Below are 20,083 nucleotides of genomic sequence, written 5' to 3'. Positions count from 1 at the left end.
AGTCAAACTTTTTTATACTGTATTCCTAATCTGCTACAACAAAAGATCAATATTTGTCTCTGAATTGTAGATAAGGAAATAAACTGGTAACTTAAAATGAAAACATACTGTACTTTAAAGATATATTCACAGCCGTTTCTTTTCACCACTGATATTAATTCACTATGTGGCCACAGACCATGTTTGTCTGGTGCACTCAGAGGCCCTCAGTGATGCACAGTGATGGCATCCTACAGGTCTCCCTCCTCCTGCTCAATATCAATCCACTGCAGACAGCTGTTATCAGGGATGCTCCACCCACCGCTGGGGATCCCCTTATCACCTCACACCCAACCTGGACAGGACTACTGCACAAACCCTCTTTACACGAAGCTGACAGCAGTAGAAAACCTATTAGACTTTAATCGTGTCTGTGGACCAGCAGTCCACAGAAAATTACGTGTGAGTCGAGAAGTAGGCTATTCTCTGTGCTGCTGTACTAGGCTCCATTTAGAGCTGTATAAAGACAAGCTGGCCTCCCGCTTATAGACAGTCCTGTGACAGAAAGGTCACAAGTTCATTGGCTCTGTCGATACACTTGTCTTCTCGTGGTGTCCTTGAACAAAAGGCAAAACTCTGACAAAGCTGTTCACTTACAGTAGGTCACCCTGTCAGTAAGTCCCTGCAGTGTAATATAAAAGTCTAAACACCAAAAATAAGATGATGGAAAAAGTGCGTGTGTGAACAATTATGCCTGTGAGAATATTTATGTTTGGCAAATAATTCAATGCTCGATACAAACACTGACCTTAAAAAAAGAAGAAGAAGTTTTTTACAGTACGAGCAATAATCTCAGTTAATAGATTTCATCCTCAGGAGGTGACATAGTTGTACGAAAGTTCATGCTAATCAATCTACAATGTGATTAGATAATTCAGTCTGGACCAAAGTAGAGGTTGATTAATAGAAAACTAAGTTAAGAAATGAGAAATGATATAAAACAGAGAATAGAAGAACATATTCTGCACTTTCCTTTATAAATGACAAACAATTTAGCAGGTAACACAATGTTATCTCCGGCTCAATTAGTCAACAAACTATTTACCACTGGTTGGCTTCGTACCTGAGTTCAGCAAAGCAAACATCACTGACACATTAGTGACTTAACAACATTACTGCTGTTACTGGGAACTGTGAGGTAAAAGGTATAAATCTGATATGAGGTTGATACGAATAGCATATCCCTAAGCTGTTACTGCCATCCACTGAGAAATGTCAATACATGATATAATACAATGAAACCCGGTGTGTTTCCTTCAACTGCAGTAGTGAGACTCCGGCACAGAGTCCAGCACATAGAGTATTTGTATGGCTGCATATTGTGAACTGATGGATTATGGGTGCTGATAATATCTCAAAAGTAGTAAAATGTCAAGAGAGATTACAGAAATGTCAGCTGGTATTTTCCCAGATATGCAAGTGTTGCTTAACAACATATTACATTTCTTTAAGCAGGAAATTACAACAATGCCACATGGGTTTCGGGATCTGTGGATGCAGTGCTGCATATAATTACCTCTGGAGCACTTGGGATAGCAAATGAGAAGTGTGAATGAGATTTCTTCTGTTAACATTTGCTGAGTTTAACAAGTCAACACTGGCGGATTTTTATGAAGATTGGAGGGGAAAAAATGTTATTTGTGATTTTAATTATCTGCACCTTCTTCCCTCCTTAAAAAACTACAGTGTCCACAATATAATAATATATGCAATGTAAATATCACGTCAGCACCTGAGATGAATAATAACTCCAGAAGCCGTGCTCCCAGCTGTAAGCAAACATGTTGATGTCTGCAGCACAATGCATTAGCTGGCAAAGAGTGAGCACATTACTTTGTGGGGAGTCAGATGGAGAGGATGAAATGAGCGATGGGTGTAGTCAAGATGTGCAACCTACACTGTGCATGTCTGTAACTAAAGGAGAGACAGCAACTGGACTGAGGAGAAAAAGGCCTGTGGTACAACAGAGCGTAAATCTGAGACATAAACACAAGAGATCAATATGAGAGGAGGAGGGGGCTGGTCAGATGGTGGAGTGACCACCAAAGTGTGCAGCTTCAACTCTGTCCTCAAACTGACAAAAATCAATATTAAACTAACCATTATGTGTGGATTCTAACAATCTGTGGGGAAAACAGGGTGGAAATTGAAAAAACAAACATAAAAACACAGTTTAGCATAATCCATAGTGCACATCGATTACGTACACAAGCTGTGAAGAAAAAAATAACCTCTTTTGTTGTGGTCAATATTGTTTTGACTGCAACAATATTGAGTCTGATCTTGAGAGAGGTTATAAGGAGTCGATAGTAAACTATTCCTGGAGTGCGTTTACACAAAAGCCCCTGCTCATCCAGACACTGCGACACACTCACACTTGTCCTTTTAAGGGGAATAAAGAGGAACTTCTGTTTTGGGCAGGACGCTTTTTGTTCCTGTGATATTTCAAAGGTGAACGCAATGTTTTCGACTGAGGACGAGAGAAATAAAATATGAAGTAGCAACAAAGTACTTTGACTTAAGTTCAAAATCAGAGGTGAAATGTAACTTCACAGGCCCCTGACTCTACTACATTTCACAAGTTGAACATTTTACAACTTTACTTATTAGATTATTAAGAAGTAAAACATGTGACAGGCTTATGAATAATTTCTTTTTCACATTTTGCATTTTACTAACTGACTCTATAATTATTTCAATTATTTCATTTTTCTCTTTGAGCCTTTCTACATTGGATGTTTGGAGTACAGACTGATAAAGTACTTTTACTTTAGTGACTTTACTTGGTGTTTTATTTGAAGATTTAAGTGAGAATAAATAGGATCTGGATACTTTCTATAAACAACTCGTGGTTAGGGCGACTTTGAGCTGCGCCCTGCTGGGGCACAGTAGAAGATAACAGACTACATAGAAACTGAAGGTAAAGCAGTTAAAACAGCACATCCATCTGAAATAACTGGTGTCGCGCTTTTAAAAACGACGTCACGTTTGATATGGCAGCCTGGTCCAACAGGTGGTTTGGAGATAACTTGTAACTTAGCTGGAAACAACAGTCTAAATGGAACGAACACCATTCAGTGACCAGTGACAGAAACAATTTGGCCAAAGATCAATTATTTCATTTACCAATTGCGCATTAACTGCGCCTTCAATTTACACTTACTTGCCTCTGGATGTTGTCCTGTCCTAAACTGTTTATCTAGAGTCTTCTCCCTGCCAATAAAGCAATTATAATCCCATTGAAGCAGCGGGGTCCCGGTCGGAGAGGACGGAGGAAGACACGGTCCAGTACGAGGGACAAGGGAAAGGGGCTGAAGGCGCCGAGCGCGCTGCGGTCATTCCCGAAAGCCAGCGACTGACCCACCCTGCCGGGTTAAAAATAAAGTGTGCGCATCCAGTACATGATCTGTGCGCGCAGGGGACGGACATTCCTGACAAGAGCTGGTGACTCTAAATGGCAGAGACACTTCTGCTCTCCTGTGCACCCCACCACCTCCACCCCGCCCCGACCGGGCTCTAATCGTGCACACAACACACACACACCCAGTGAGACCCTTTCAGAAATGTCCCCTCCACTCCTGGGTCTGTTTGCCACTTAGGAGAAGCACAGAAGAGGTTTGGACATGGAAACAACTGCACAGAGTGCAAACAGCTGGCAGATCATATGACGAGTACCAGTAGATGTATAAGCACTGTAGTATTAATACACTGTACATAATGTAGTGTGATCAGAGGCCGATTTAAGGATGGTTTAGTAGTTTTTAAATGTACTTCAGTGTGAAGTACATCAAACTCCATGCTTCATAAAAGGTTAAAACTGTAGAGTACGTACTCTCTGTTTTTTGTGCGTTTTCTGAAGAATGAATATTAAGTATTATTAATACCTTCAAACAAATTAAGCAGCTCACTTCAGTGTTTTCATTACTAAGAAACAACACTAAGAAATCAAACAGTTCGAATTAGAAACAGCTGAAATAACCTTTTATTTTAATATTTAAGACCATAAAGTGCATATAAATACTTAAACTGTGACATTTTCTCCAACATTTCAGCATCTAGATGTTTTGCGGAATGACTGAAAGTGTATGAGAGAGTTTGAGAAGGTAATTAAAAGGGATTTTAACTGTAAATCCACTGATACATAATGTTGATGAAAGGGTACCTCACTCTGAGGGATATTAAACTTTTTTCTAACACAGTTTATTTGAATAGAAACTAATTGTCTTAAAAGAGAATTCTTATATGAACACAACTGACTTTTATAAACTTTGCTTAATTAAAATAGCTAAATATCGTATCACAAAAAGTAAAGGAGTATTTAGCTTCTCGTATGTTTGGATCGGTGCTAATGTTTGATACCAACACTTGTAATGAAGCACAGATTATTGCAAATTATTAGATAAAGATTCTCAGACATTCAAGTAAAGCACAAAGTGACAAAACAACAATTCACAAAAATATGTGCTGTATTTATAAAAACTGCCCAAACAAACGGGCCAAATAACATTAACCACAAGAAGCAAGGTGTTTATAATAAAATACATTTACAACACACTGTTAAGACATAAATAACAATGTTTTTTTACACACTTAAATGATTATTTAAAAATATATAGATATGCATAAAATAGAAACCAGTACAAAAGTTGTCATCCTTCTCTTTTTCTGTTTGACTCCTCTGGAAACGGGAAATCATCTTTAGTCAAGCGCTGCAGCTGCCGAACCTTCAGCTGCTGCAAATAATATGGCTTCATTTATGGGTTGAGCTGAGCGGTTCTGCTTTCAATCAGCTTCTGCATAGTTTTGACACTGCACCAAAACAAATACATCACTTTTTAATATGATAATATTAATAAATCACAAAACACATTCGACAGCATTTTAAACAGGAGGCGCGAACAATTGTAACGGGTGAATGAAAGTTCTTATAACTCAGCTTCTGCACACGTGGGGTACCATGAAGTACTACAGAAAAAAAGGTAAAAGGTTAAAGGTCTGGGTCAGCTACAGTGCAGCATTGCTGGACCTGGTGGGTATATTCAGTATCGTGCTCAAGGACATACCAGCAGGTCAGACTGACACTGGAGAGCTTGCTTGAAAATGTAATCACCTATTTAGCCTCTGACTTGTTAAATCCAAACATTCCTGACTTTTCTACTCAAACTCAACGTTTTGCTACAAAACTGATTTTCATTTTCTGCTGAGTTAGTGAAGCGAAGTGGTTAAAATCCATGGTGCATTAGATACACAGCTTAGCGACTGTATGAAAATTATGGATGTCGTATTTCTTAAAAAGCAAGAGCCCCAACAGAGTTAATACATTCTCTTTAAACTCTGCTCGAGTTAAAAAACTGCAACAACCTCCCCACATGTCAAAAAAATATAAAGGTATCCTGGAATAGTTTTCCATTGATTAATTAACAAGGTTCTCCCGCTCTAACAAAAAATGCCAGTCTATCTAACCTTCATTCAAAATAAAATGTATTTTATCATACAGACCATCCCACTTAGTCTGACTCCCTCTTACCACCTAATAATTTTCATACAGTCCCTTATTTACAGTATAGTTACTTTTCCCTTTTGCAGAACCAGTGAAGAACATTAAGAGTTTTCTGCAGAATGAAGATCAGTGTTTAAAATATGCAGTCCCTGAAATAAGTACACACATGTACTGTAACAAATTACTGAACAGTATTTCAAAGAATATCCTACATAAGTTTGGGTTTGGTTCAACCCATCAGGACAATTCAGGTGTTCATTTATAAAAATGAAACTCACCTGACGTAGAAGTGCATCTCAACCTTTCAGCTTTAATTTGTCTCTAATCACAAATCACATCTGCAAAGTTTCTTTCAACATCTCACTCCATATGCTAAAATAAAGCAAGTAAATATTTGGAAAAACTGCCTGACCCATATCTGGCACCAAGTGATGCTGCCAGCTGTATACGGGCTTAATCTCAGGCGTACTAGCATGGCTGTAAAGCTGGCTGCATCTATCTATTTACATAGATAGAAGGAAAAGATTATAGAGAATACGTCTTTAGTAAATATACAAACAGACAAATCAGTTAACTTCAGATCATCTGTTGGCAAAAGCTGTGATGATAAAATAAACGTGTGACTTCATAGTAGGAATCGACACCATATTGCTAATCAGCATTAAAGAAGCTAAATAGCAGGTGTTTATAATTAAATTACATTTACTGTGCTAAATATATGACTGGACTAGGTGACACCTTACCTCCCTGGATAAAATGGTCAAACACAATACATGTCAATTGTCTTAGACTAAATCTTTGGTAAACAGTATTAAGATTGTTGAAAGCACTAATGCACATTTACAAATATAAAAATACAGTTTCAACATTTTATAAAAATAAAAAAAATACCATCATAAAAAAAGACAAAGCTGGTAGAACCATTTAACTGGAAATGAATATAATAGTGCTCTAAAGATGTCAAGTAAATACATTTCAGGTGCAAACTGAAAAAACAGACTAACTCCATGATTGAAAGAGTTTAGTCTAAGTGCTCACTGCTGATGTGTCTTCATGTGTCCGGTGGATTTGTGAGGTGAGGAAAACGTCAAGATCTGCGATGACAGCTGCCTGTCTTCTGGCCACAGTGTTCAAGAGTCGCTGAGGAAAAGAGGGAGTTCCTAGGTCCACCTTAAGAAGACGAGAATGTCCAACGTTAAACTACCAAAACATAAATGACTCACACAGAGTAATATAAACCTTTCTAGATGATTCTTGGTTATTAAGATATCTATCAACTGTGGGCTCAAACAATAACACTGAGATGCATGTAAATGACTTACTGCCTTTGACAGAAATGTGTCCACGAGCGCCTGATAAATGCGTGACATATTGAAAATATAATAACTAAAAACTTTAGTAGCAATTCCAATAAAGCTTATAATCTACAAAGAGTTTAAATAAACATGAGTAGCAGTTAAAATGTGTTGCTAGTAAACACATCTCACCTGCAGCATGTAGATGACTCGGGTGACTTCTTGTCCACTACGTCGAACTGGCTGCAGGATCCAACAACTAGGCATCATTTCCCCTCGGATGGCGTCCACACTGGGACGAGGCAGAGACTCGTCGAACACTGACTGCATTGCCATCACACGCAGGCCACCCTGAGGCAGAAAGGTAAAAAAAAAAAAAAAAAACATCAATAAAACAGGCAGCACAGCCTTTCCATCAGCCAAAAGGCAACTGTACACAGACAGTGATAAACCAATAGCTGACAAAGTTTCTACCACACCCATTGCCTGTGGGTCAGTGTTGTTTATGCTTAGTGTTATTTCTCTGAGCACGGGTAGTATCTAAATAACATATTGTGTGCTATTTTCTGTAAAACTGGTCTTAATGTCGAAAGACAGCACTGTCCAATCATCTTTTGCTGCAGTAAAATGGAAATTTCATGTCAATTTAAAGCATGGTTTAGTGTTCAGCTATGCAGCAAACATTCGCCAGACCTTAAACAAGTGTGACTAGCAGTAACCATGAGGACAGTGGTCGGTTGCAGATGTGATTACCTGTTTGGACTGAGTGCTGATGCAGCAGAAGTCCCGTGGCTGGCTGAGATGGCAGGTGGACGGATCTGTTAGTATGTAGACTAAAAAGAAAAGAAACAGAGAGAGAATGCAGCAGACAAGATCAGTTGGAAAATGCAAATAACCAAACTGCGGCCTTTACTGTGTAAGGTAACAAAAAAAATCTCGTGTGTATGACATTATGAACTGAACAGAGCAGTGTAGATTAGGCAAAAGAGAACCGATGAGGTTGCAAAGGTATGAAACACACTGCAGGTGTGAAAATTGAGTTGGTCATGCAGTACAATAAAACCGTCAGTGATGAATGAGACTGTGTACTGTTTTGTACTGTAGATAACCATTGTAAGCATATGGTGGGTCTGCAAATAGCATGCAAAAATATAAATAGTCTTGCAACAAAGACAAATTTAGAATACTTTTATTCTTGCAAAAATACAAATGATTGTTGCAAGGTGAACTAAAAAGTAAAAGAGCAGGTGCTTGTTTGAAAAAAGTACTCCTCTTGCTTAAGTTGAAGTACTAAGTACATGGTCTAAAATTCACATTACGCACAAAAGTACAGGTACAGGCACCAACTCTACAGATCGTACAAATGAATGTACTCAAATGAATGTGTGCCTCATAAATAACGTTTCTGCAGAAATCGAAAATGTTCAGACCGTAAATTCAAGTCATGGACCGGTTCAAGGAAAAAAGGAACTTTTCCATTTTAGAAACTTTTTTTCAGTTATTCACCAAGATTAATTTAATTTAAATGATCCATTTCAGCAATTAAAAAGCAAACAATTGGGGCTAAACAACAGTGACAAGAAAATATTTACTGTGCGTTAATTTCACACTTGTGCTGTAAAGAACTGTATAATAATTAATAGGGTGGCTTTTTAACAGAAAATGTTAATTATAATTAATAGCTAGCAATTACATTTGTCTGATAAATGTGGTGGGATTAGATTTGAGTACATATTACTGAAATTCACATTTAATGTTTATTTATAATTGTTATTCTCAGTATTTTTTTTGACTAAATGTTATTGCTATACTCCACCACTGGTATAAATTGATAATAGTTATGATATATTTTGATAGATATTTGATGTATTACAGTATATCTGCAGACTATGCAGAGATGTTAACTCACCAAGCTGAGTGCTGTCATCTAGTGGTCGTGTCCAGACAGAGCGTACTGACTGATTGTACATGTGGCTTTTAGACAGCTGGCAGATTGTGTTCCACAGGTTGTCCAGGGGTCTGTCCAGTTCTCCAGCCACCAGGAAACCATGGACAGACGGACTGGAGGAAGGCTTATAGTAAGCCTGGATACCGCGTTCATCTCCTTGGTACCTATTTAAAAACAGATGCAATGCATTGATGATTAACAGAGTGAGATTAAAGCTTTACCTGTGTAGTTTTTTATATAAAAGTAAACATTTTGAATGGAGAGAGCTCAGTGTAGAGGATTTATGGACTTCATGACTCACCTCCAGCCTGCTGTGGCCTTGACCATCACTAGATTGCTTAAATCTCCAGAGGATGCTTGTCGTACCTTTGGAGAGAAAAAAACGTTTGTATTAAAAGAGACAAGAAAGTCTGAAAGAGAAAAGTCACAGTGAGAATGTGGTAATGGCATTATTTAACACAAGTCTTGATATTGAATTTTTCAGTTTTTCTCATGTTAACTCTGAACTCAAGTCATTACCTCAGCCAGTGCTCGCCCAAGGAGAGTGGATGTGATATCCTGATAGGTTGTCGATATAGAAGAGGTGGAGCCGAAGGAGGCAGTGCGTTGACGTGCACAAGTGGGAAGTGATGGAGATGAAGTTATCAAGGGCTCAAACTCCGTAACAGTAGACTCTAAGCAGACATCTGATAAAACAAATGAATGTTAAAATGCCATTTGGAAAGACCTGGGCAAAGAATTATATACTGTATTAGTTACTAAATTTAAATGATAATGTTTCTCTTGTATCTGAATGACAATTCGAGCCTTCATTTGATAATACTTTTGTCTCTGTCTTCTTTAGCCTTTGTAAATCACTTTATTGTCCTTACCCTGGGCAGACTGACAGACTCTCTGAGTCTTCACACTTTGAGGCCCACATACAGGAGGACGTGTCCTGACCTTCACTCCTTCATCCTGGAAGCCTGAAGTCTGAATAAACACAGTAACAACTGTACTATATGTTGCTCATTCAAAAAGAAGAAAAATAAGAACAAATACAGTCATATAATCATATTAGTTTATTATTGTGTGTAAATAACATTATTGTACCAACCTGTCCAGTAAGAACCTGTCTGGTGCCATGTTGTAGCTGAACAGTGTTGCCACTGTTGTAACCTGATGTGGGTCCTGAGGAGAGACTCAGGCTGGATCCTGTACACAAGGTACTGTTGCTAATTCTTGTCCGATGCCTAGGGTCATCCTGCCCAACACATGAAACAATTTCTAAAATTGTGGAGTTGTAAGTATAATTTTAAGTCTTAAAAATAAAGTGCCAATAAACCCACGATAAACACATACAAACACAAACATAATTTTTTTTATATTTAATCTTGGATCATGGTCTTACAGCAACAGTGGTCTGAACCAAAACAACATACTGGGACAGTTAAAGGAATTTAGTTTTGATACTATAAAAACACAAAAACTAACCTTCACTTCTAGAGAACAGGATTGCTGCTGAAGCCTCCTCTTCTCCTGCTCAGTCCTCTCACGCAGTCGGTCTCGTGCCTTTGCTATCTCAGTCCTGGCTTCCTCCCGGGCTCGACTGTAATCACGCAGTAACTGCTCAATGTCGGACGGATACTGGCCCTGTCCTCTTTGAGAATCTGGTGTTCTATTGTATAGATAATAGATCAAAAATCAAGAATCTGCAGTCTCAAACACTTTTACAGACTAAAAATTGGTGTATTTTGTAAAACCAGTGGCCTACTGTACCTGGTGGTGTCTATCACCTCTTGGCGGAGCTGTTGCAGGTATTCCTTCCGCCGACTGGGCATCGCTGCAGACACCTTGGACGAGGAAAAAACCTCTTGAGAACAGGAGCAAGGATGTTTGCTGGGACTCAGACTACGAGCTCTTCGATAATTCTGGAAACGTTCCTCCCTCTCCTTCCTCAGACCCTCAATACTCCTGCGGTGCCTGGGGGAAAAGGATGATAGATTGAAAATACAGTGAGGACAAAGAGCAAGTTTTTTAGCAAATTTAGGTCAGTACAAAGAGTGCATTGGCTTAAAGATGTGAAAATGTCAACTACAATATGTTCGATTATTGTTCGTTGGTGGTACGTTCCTAATGAATTTTCCACAGATGCTCTCACTAGTCTTCCAGGGTCCTAAAGGTGTTTCTAATTACTACAAACCTACTAGTAGAGTTTAGTTTTGTTTACTTTTTCTCTTATCAGTCGTTATCGAGTCCAAATCAGGAAACTTCACTTTAATAAAAGAATAATATTGGCAAAGCCGTCCTATCCCTCCCCTCCTAGTGTTAACCCTGCAATAATGGGTTTTTTTGGCCATTTGAGGGCAGTGAAAGCAAGATGTGAACACCACACAGACACATCAACACCTTTTAAGTTGACATGGCAAATTGCTTATTAACATATCCAGGAGTTTTTTTATAACTCCAGAGGGAACTGGCCGCTAAATTTAGCTACCAAATTGTTCACAAGCAAGTTGCTTGTCTGCTATCTGGTGCTGAGCAGGTAGTATACTGTGGGCATTTAGAGTATTTCTGCTGACAACAGCTGTCTGCTGCAGCCAAAACGATGCTAGGAGAGCCGTTAAGAGTCAACCAAAACAGTAAGTGGGCCAGATCGTTAAACAATGAGCAATTAATTTAGTGTTGCTAAGGAGAGCTTAGATTCTGGCAATAATTCTCTCTCCTCACTACAAGAGACCTTTTCACACTTGGCAGATTATAGCCCCTTTATAATATCATTAAATATTATGAATTGAGAAGTGTAGCATTTAATTTAAAACTGAAATTATATAAAACATGTTTATATTCCCCAAATAGCTGAAAAAAGTTATTGCTTTATCCTTAGTACTACAATTGTGGTTGCACTAGTATCAGGTTGAGGCAATTTTATTATATCAAAATAAATGGCATTTGGATTGTGCATCCTTACCGATCATACAGCTGCTGTTTGGTAGGAACAGAGGTCTGTCCCTCCAGTTCTTCCCTGGATCCTGGTGACAGCATCTTTAACAGTGTATCCGTCTCTCCGAGCCTGTAATGTAACTTGGCCTCCGTCAGCTCCACAGTCAATGGTGTAGGATTCATATTGAGGTTGACCATCGCCATCACATGCTCTCTCTCCCTTCGCAGGCTCTCTATCTCTCTCGCCCTGCTGCCGTTCTGAACCACAGACTCCGCATTTGAACCGTAACTTTCCATTTCATCCCACTCAGCACAGTTTTTATCATTGTTGGTAGGAAATGAGGTCAATTTGTTAGAAGGTTTCGAGTGTTGATGGTTGATGCCCGACCAGTTGCTGAACTTGTTGTGCATTGGCAGTTCTTCTGGGACAATCTGGTGGTCTTGATGTGGGTACACGCTAGTGACAGGTTTAATGTTCACAAGGTCATCTGTGTTACACTCACTGGGCAGCACTGACTCCAAGTTGTCCTCTTGATGTTGAACAATGGTGCCACTGACTGGGGATGGGCCATAGGAATCAATACAAAAATCCACAGAATCAACTGCAGGTCTTTTGTAACCTGTTGGTTTTCCATGTCTACCTTTAGCCTGCTGTTTGAACTCGTCAAGTGTTTGGAATATGGGACAGATGTGGTTTTGCAAAGGTAAAACATTAGTAGAGATGGAGGTCCTCATTTGTGGGGAATTCATGGGCCATTCTGATCCATGCTGTTGGTTGTCCTCATCTTTACACGGTACATTTCTCCTGTCTGTGTCTATATATCCATCTGGAGATGAATTAAGGCTTGTGGAGCATTTATCAGATCCATTACTTGAACCACTCATTTTACTCAACACCTCGAGTGATACAGGTCCTGATTTCTTAGAGGAAACATGATCATGTTTCCTCTGTTGTGTGCTGGCCACATGACCATGATCTGAAACAAAAGTGCACACTGGCTTTTTGCGAGACAGCACAGTGGGACTGTCTTCCTGTGCGGCATGGTTTCCTTCTCCATCCTTATATTTTACTGAACATGGCGTTGAGTTTTTTTCGTTATGCTTTAGACGTAATTTCGCTCCCACAGTTAGTATGGGAGATGATGCACGGTCTCTGTATGTAGTATGTTTTTTAGAACAAGATGATGGATCATTTTCCACTAAATAGCCGTGTTCTTCATGGTAGCAATGTTTCAATGATCTGTGAGTGATTTCAGACACTGCAACACTTTTGTGTCGCAGTGCTTCAGGCATGATTTGCTTTGAGCCTCCAGAAGAAGCAGATCTTACACGTCTTTGACATTCAGTGGCACTCTTTACAGAATGTCTTTTCAGAGATACTTCCTCTTCTTGTGAGCCTGAGGTGGTGTTAAACCTCAGGTCAGGCATGCTTTGCATTTTTTCATCCGTGTTCGCTTTTGTTGTCACCACACAATGCACATTCTTGTCTTGAGACATACTGACACCTTCAGAACCAATCACTTTAACTATTACGCTGACTTCATGAGGTATTTCTCTGGGTGTTTGATGAACTACAGCTTCCTTGTCGACTGTCTTTTCTGTCTGGATTGCAACATCTACTGCTGTTTGAGTTGAGAAATCTCTCTTGGTGCAGTCATTAGATTTGCTACAAGAGATACTAAGATTTGACAAGTTGACACTTCTCCTCAGGATGGACCTGTGGACTTCACCTGTTCTCATTCCTTGGACATCTCCCAGCAGATCTGAGGTGCTGTCAATCAGCTTAGAGAGTTGAGCTGACATGCTTTCCATGCTGGCCCACGTAGGAGATTCCTTAATGTCCACTTTGATTTTCTGTGTTACAGGTGTATCAGTGTTACTTCTTTTGTGACGACTGTTCCTCTTACTACAGTTGCTCATATCCACTATCTGAAGTCCACGGTCAGTTTGACAGCCTTGTTCACACATACTCCTCCTTTGTGCTTGTATTCTGCTCTTTTGGGACTCTTGCTCAGATGAGTAAACAAACATGATTTCATCCACATGACTGGAGTTGTTACCACAACCACCAGAAGCATCATTACTTGAAGAACTGCTGTTTATTGTCAGATTTGCTAAGCACCTGCGAACATCCATGGATGCCTGTTGACAGGATGCAAGCTGAGATTTTTCCGTTTGCTGTTCCTTATAATCCTCTATACTGCTAAGTGTACTAGACAACCCTTTATTGGTGGCATAAGTGCTCAGATGGGAATTAAAAGGTGAGTTCTGTCCATTTAAACCATTGTCAACACTGCAGCATCTTGTTATACGGGTTTCCGTGGTGTTTAAAAGTGGAGAGTTGCACGATATGTCAGCAGCACTCCCGAAAGCTGAGTTCTTATAACAATGTTGGTTTGAGTCGTCTTGCCACTGATGAACAAAAGGGTTGATGTCACTGGAGGCAAAATGCATAGGAGAGTCCTGCGACCTCAAAGCATTTTGTAGTGAACTCACTGCATGTGAGATTTTTTCTGCAGTCGTACTGTGTGATGTTGGTTGAAGGGGAGGTGAGTGCATTTTTTGAATGTGCTCGCTTCTTCCAGGGGAACAGGTGTTTATTTTAGTTTTGCTTGGTGGCACTGAAGTAGAAATATGTGCATCTTTCCTTCTAGTCTGTCCAATTTCGTGTTTGTTATTACTCTGGGTTCCAAGCTTTACCCATTTAGATGACAACCTGCTGTGATGCACTCTAGAGGTTTTGTCATCCTCTTCATCCTCATCTGACGACTTAAGAGAGGACTCAGAAGAAGAAGAGGGATGATTCTGGATCTTAGACTTTGTAAACCTCTTAGACTTGGCCTTTTTGGGCATAAGAGCAAAATGACTTGATGTGTTTAGATCACCCCCTGTTGTTTTCCCCCTCTGCATTTTGTGCTGTGACTGCATCAAACCAGAAATAGATGCTTCACATTTTGACTCTGCAAAGATCTTTGGAACATGTGTTTCAGATTGATGGGTCAATGTCTCTTCATCATTTTTTATTTCACGGTTGACTTTGCTATCATTTTGAGTACTTTCACCATCACCATTTTGTACATTTGATAGGTTTTGGCACTTGTTATTGTAATTCATATTGATCACACATGTCTGAGTAAAGTTTTCTGAATGCGTTTGTGGACAGCTGAACTTATTCTTTGCTTTGACAAAAGGCTTGCCACCTAATGTAGTGTTTGTTTCAACATTTCCATCATGACTACAAGTAACAGAAAACTCTCTTATAGAGGCATTTTCATCAGTCGATGCATTGTGGTGACTGACGGGTTTTAAGTGTTGAAAGCTCTCGTCATATAATAGTTCCATATTTTGTAATTGTTCAATTGGTGAGTTTTGTTTGCCTGAATAATCACATTTATCGCCAAGACTTGATGCAGCTTCCATACCAACAACCTTTACAGAGTTGGCTTCAAAGTGGACTATAGTATTGGCTATGGTGGATGGTGTTTTGTTGCTTATTTGGTGAAGTTGTGGGTTGCCAACAGCAGGAGCAGAACAGGTCTGGTTCTCCACTTTTTCTGAGCACATATTACTGATAATAGAATTAAGTTTAAAAGTTATGTTTTGTTTACCTACATCAATGACGTCTTGATTTAGAGCTTCTCTCTTCAAAGTATCAATGGATTCTCTTTCTGAAGAGGAGCCAGTCACTGAGAACAAACTACTAACTGGTTGCAAAATGGGGTTGCTAGTTCTTAATTCACCTGGCATTTCTGATGTCAGGTGCTCACTTTCATCTATTGTGCTTTTGCCTGTCACAATTTCCACCGAATCATGTCCACTGAGGTTTGTTGCTTCCTTTACCTGAAATTCCTTTTTTTCACACTGCAGTTTTTCTGTCCATGTATGTTCAGCACTAATACATGTAGAATGACATGTAGATGGTGCTAAGGCACTCAGGCTTTGGCTGGTGCTTTTCCTGTCACTATCACTGGTATTCAGTGACAAATTAATGTGTTCTTTCACCACTTCTGAGATTCGCAGGTCAATGGCACTACAAATAGCATCTGACTTGCATATGTGTTTTGTATGTTGTTGAACTTTTCTGTAGTTATCAATTTGGGATTCTTTTGTTATTCCAACTACTTCCTTTCTTGTTACATTTTCCTTTTCAACTTCCTCTCCATCTCCCGCAGAGGTACCACCCTGAGAACTTTTGTCACCACAATGAGAGCCTTCTAAGACTTGTCCATGTTTCCTGCTCAGGGAATCAGAATCTGGCAATGCCACTGAAGCCACTGTGCCCACTCTAAAGCTGCCATCAGCACAAGCAGAATCCATGGCAGACTGCTCTCCGTTAGAGTCACTGGTGTTATTATCATCTAGCCAAGTATCTTGCTGACTGCCAGCTATTGTTGAGCATGAAGTCACCAACTCTCTGCTGTTGCTCCTCTTTGCAATTTTCATGTTGCCCATGAAAGCATCCTGGTCTTTGTTCCTCTTCCTGGAATTTTTACATGCAGATTTAATAAAGTCCAGTTGTAGTGTAGCGTACTGCTCAGTGGCTTTTGGTTTAAGTGATTCATCTTTGGTATTCCCAGTATGGTTCTGTGGTTCATCTTTTAACTTTCCTGTTGTACCATTTAGATTGCATAAGATGTCATCTTCAGTGGACAGTTTGAAAACAGTTGCAGTGTCAGATATCTCATGCAGCATTTCATCTGACTGACAGCCAGAGATGCACATTTGAGAGTCAGAGCACCTAGTGACATCGCCAGCTACTGTATCAGCTTCATTTGTAAACACCTGAAGCACATTTGTTGTTTGTGTGGACATAGAAGTAATCTTGTCTGAGGTGGCTGCTGGACTTTTGTTGTCCAGACTGTAGTCTTGAGGCTCCACATTTTCTGTCTGTTGCCCTAATTGCTCTACATCTCTTTCTGATTTCACAGTATCTTCTAGTCTTGTCTCTATCTGACACTCCCTGAAAGCACCAAGGTTCTGTTCCTTCACTGTTACATTTACACCATCAGTGCTAATCGAAGTTGAACTACAGCATCTGTATTCACTCTGAGAGTCTGACAGGTTCATACTGATTGGACTGGAACTGCTGCTGCTCTCCTCACTTCTGACCATCATCTTTCTTTGGAAAAGTAGGGAATCCCTGTAAATCCTGGGACTGTCTGCTGCTTCGGTGGAAGACCAGGCATCTGTAAGTACCAGCAGGTTTTCGGACTCCCTCGCACTGCAGCTGCTCAGGGAGCGTGGGCTGCTGAACGAAGAAGTCTTTGTGTTCCCAAAGTTTGCAATGAATTTGTGCACACTCTCTTTGCTTTGAGATAAATGATTACTTGGTGCACCAGTTTTGCCATCATGTCTAGATTTTGGGGATCCCGGTCGGCTCCAAAATGCTTCTGCAGGGATTACCTGAGGTTTCTCACAGCTGCCCATTTCTAAATTGCCCTCTGATGTCTTATTTTGTCCTGTGGATGAATGAAACAAATCTTTTACCACTGAGTAAGTTGGCACCACTGTTCGGCTAAATCTTTCCACAGTAGAGTTTTTCCCACCGCTCTCCTCTGCCAAGGAGTCTTTAGACATCTGACTGTCTTCACTTTCAGCTTCACTCTGAGCTGCTTCCTCATGTTTAAGCTGCTCTGCTAGAGCTGTTGCATAAGCAGAGGAGAGGGAATCAAGAGAGAAGAGACTTTCACAGTCTGACATCCCGTCATCCCTCTCTTCTTGTTCCTCCTCCCACCCGACCAATCCCTGCTGTCTCTCAACCCATCTGCTCGTCTTATTTATCAGAGCCTCTGCACTATGCCACCGCCTCTGTCTAATGTCACCAAACAGAGTCCTTTGGTCAAGCTCCTCACATGAGACAGCTGTTTTAATGGCACATTTGCTTTGGCTCATATTTCTGTCTTTTAGGCGTTTGTCCCTTTTTTGCCTCCAGTGAAATTTGCTTCCTATCCTCCACAGGGGTTTGTAATCTTGTCCTCCATTTGCACCTGAGGGTGGTTTTTTGAACACTTTGGACAGAGCAGCTTTTAACCTGGGCCCTGCAGAATGAGCAAAAGTTTTCCTAGTTGTTTGCAGTCTGCTCTTGTCTGTAATGGGTGGGTTTGACACATTGACACCAGGGACAATGTAAGAACTGTGGTTTTCTGTTTTGGACCCTTCTATATTTTCTTTGCTGACTGGTGGCACAAGTTGTGACTTAAGAGTAACCGGTGACCTCTGATCTGATCTGTCAATGATCTGTTTTTTAAAAGAAAGATCTCGGTTTGGCAGAAGAGGTTTTCTTTCGGGCCGATCCCGACAGACCTGAGCTTGTGGTTCCTCTCCGGAAGATAGTCTGATGTTTTCAGAGGAGCTTATTTTACTCTGACAGAACTTACTTTGTCCAGAAAAAATAGCACCAGAACAACTTTGAGTCCTTTCACGAGGCAGACACTCATCTGAAACCCACTTCCTGCCAAACAAATCAGGTGTTGCGGAATTTGAAGTCAGTTCTGTGGATCTGTCTCTCTTCAGAAAATGTCTGTTGAGGAGAAAAAAAAACACTAACTGAAAATAAGAGAAGTTTATAAACCATTTGCAGATAGGGAGGCAGAAGCAACAACAAAAGCCAGACAATATTTGTATTTGTTAGCACCTGGTTGGTCCATGCAATTAACTCTAAATGCCATACATTCCACTCTATGTATTCACCTAAAGATAGGGGTGTGCTGTGGATAGAGCCGAGACAGAAGATCTGCTGAGAATGAGTGTCTACGAGAAACAAATGGTTGTCCTCTGTGCTTTGACGAGGACCCGAGTTCTGGAGAATCAGGGCTGTCTGGACCTGTGGGGAGCTCCTTTTCCAGACGCTGCAACTCCCTCTTAGCTTCCAACAGATGCTGCTTGCGGCCAATTCTTTCCAGTTGGTAGCGCAGCCTTTTCCGATGGATGCGGCTTTCAGCCCGACAAAGGGCGTGATACTTCAACAGCTCCCCCTGCACTGCCTTCTTCCTGGCCCTTACCACCAGAGAGGGACGCTCTGCTTCATTTGTTAGTTGTTCCAGGAAGGATTGAGGAACAGCATCTGTTTGAACTCCAGATTCCTGGGTGACTCTCTGCTCTACAGTTGCCAGGTGCTGTTTCTCCTGAACAATCCACTGATGGACTATTGGGTAAAGATTCAAAGAAGGAAATAATGAGTAGGTGGAAATGTTCAATGATCAATTAGCTCAAATACAGAATTTTATGTAGTTATTCATTTCAAAACTAGACAAAAAGTGTAGCTGGTGATTACTCAATATTTTTCTTAGAGTTTGAAACCTGATGGGTAGCTACAGGAGCAGCAAAAACCCTTCTATCTGAATGTCTAGAAAGTCCTTACTCTCAGCATGCTGCTGTCGAAGATGGACCTGCTCCCTCTCTAGTTCTCTCTCAGCCTCTCTTTGCGCAGCTTGAATATCTTGTCGCAAAGCCTCCACGTAGCGCTGCTGCTCCTCCACACGTTGCCTTACTGTAGGCTTCTCACTGGGGGAGAGACAGGCACCCAGTTGCCCTTGGAGCTTTGCTTCTTTAACACTATAAACAGCAACACAAACCCAGAATTGAAATGAGAGAAAAAAAGACAACTAGAAAAAAGTAAAGATAACATTTTACCTCTGCTATGCAAAATTTGATGTCAAGGGTTTCATAGTTTAGTGATAGAGTGACAGGTTTAAAGTAAAATCTTTTGTTGTTGGTTTTCAGTTCAGCATCTCAGCAGTAACTAAGCAACACTTAAGCCTGTCCTGTAAACAGCTCCTGTAACTTGGTTTGTTCACTAGGGTGGGGGCTAATGGAAACACGTGCCATTTCCACCATGGGAGGGGTGGGGGAGTTTGTTGTTAGTCTGTATACCGTATAAATACATAGAGAGTGATAATTATTGTCTTACAAACGGCATGCTGTGTTGTTTCTTGTTTCTAGAAGCAGTTTTTACCTGTGGTCAGAAGTCAAAGGGCAAAGACCATTATAGGTGCAAGTCATGCCACCTTCACTGGCCTGAAAATAGAAAAGAAATGATCAACTTAGATTTTTACCATAAAAAAAATAAAAATAATAATTAATACCATCAGTATCATGGCAACAGATAAACAGAGTTATCAGTATTAGGCAATGTGGTGTTAATTCTCAGGTTAGCAGCACCAACCCGTCTGCGCTCCCGTAGGACAGCTGCCTCTGCTGGATGATTGAAGCGAAACTTATGCACTCCTCCCAAAGTGATTACAGTCCCTGGAGACAGAGATACATTATTCATCACAAGCTATACTCATCTAACTGCATTGTGCTTATGTAAGATGATGACACAGGTGTGTTGATGCTGTGATGTGTAAGTGAAGAACAATGGATGTATACAAGTAGTGG

The 20,083-nt window shown here is 40.3% G+C and overlaps 2 protein-coding genes across 5 annotated transcripts in view; both read right to left on the bottom strand.

Moving 5' to 3' along the window:
• The window catches only part of sptb (spectrin, beta, erythrocytic), a 33,935-nt gene extending 30,428 nt beyond the window's left edge, over positions 1-3,507 (bottom strand). For 2 of the 3 annotated variants that reach the window (XM_026339188.1, XM_026339190.1), the window contains exon 1: positions 3,203-3,507. The gene's annotated coding sequence lies outside the window, so the exon portion shown is untranslated. The remainder of the gene's footprint in view (positions 1-3,202) is intronic. The other variant, XM_026339189.1, reaches the window with a different exon arrangement.
• A 980-nt stretch (positions 3,508-4,487) lies between these two features.
• The window catches only part of stard9 (StAR-related lipid transfer (START) domain containing 9), a 37,853-nt gene continuing 22,257 nt past the window's right edge, over positions 4,488-20,083 (bottom strand). For both annotated transcript variants that reach the window (XM_026339195.1, XM_026339196.1), the window contains exons 18-33: positions 19,869-19,951; positions 19,659-19,720; positions 19,065-19,258; positions 18,395-18,848; positions 11,733-18,224; positions 10,541-10,744; positions 10,256-10,439; positions 9,879-10,025; positions 9,655-9,754; positions 9,302-9,468; positions 9,084-9,148; positions 8,744-8,946; positions 7,588-7,667; positions 7,027-7,185; positions 6,578-6,709; positions 4,488-4,848 (exon numbers count right to left, since the gene is read on the bottom strand). In XM_026339195.1, the coding sequence (XP_026194980.1) occupies positions 4,822-4,848; positions 6,578-6,709; positions 7,027-7,185; positions 7,588-7,667; positions 8,744-8,946; positions 9,084-9,148; positions 9,302-9,468; positions 9,655-9,754; positions 9,879-10,025; positions 10,256-10,439; positions 10,541-10,744; positions 11,733-18,224; positions 18,395-18,848; positions 19,065-19,258; positions 19,659-19,720; positions 19,869-19,951 (8,753 nt within the window). In that variant the 3' untranslated portion in view covers positions 4,488-4,821. The remainder of the gene's footprint in view (positions 4,849-6,577; positions 6,710-7,026; positions 7,186-7,587; positions 7,668-8,743; positions 8,947-9,083; positions 9,149-9,301; positions 9,469-9,654; positions 9,755-9,878; positions 10,026-10,255; positions 10,440-10,540; positions 10,745-11,732; positions 18,225-18,394; positions 18,849-19,064; positions 19,259-19,658; positions 19,721-19,868; positions 19,952-20,083) is intronic.

The sequence above is a fragment of the Anabas testudineus genome, chromosome 22, assembly GCF_900324465.2.
Source record: "Anabas testudineus chromosome 22, fAnaTes1.2, whole genome shotgun sequence".
NCBI lineage: Eukaryota > Metazoa > Chordata > Actinopteri > Anabantiformes > Anabantidae > Anabas > Anabas testudineus.
The sequence above is the reverse complement of the archived record's forward strand: the minus strand, read 5'-3'. Positions and strand labels throughout refer to the sequence as shown.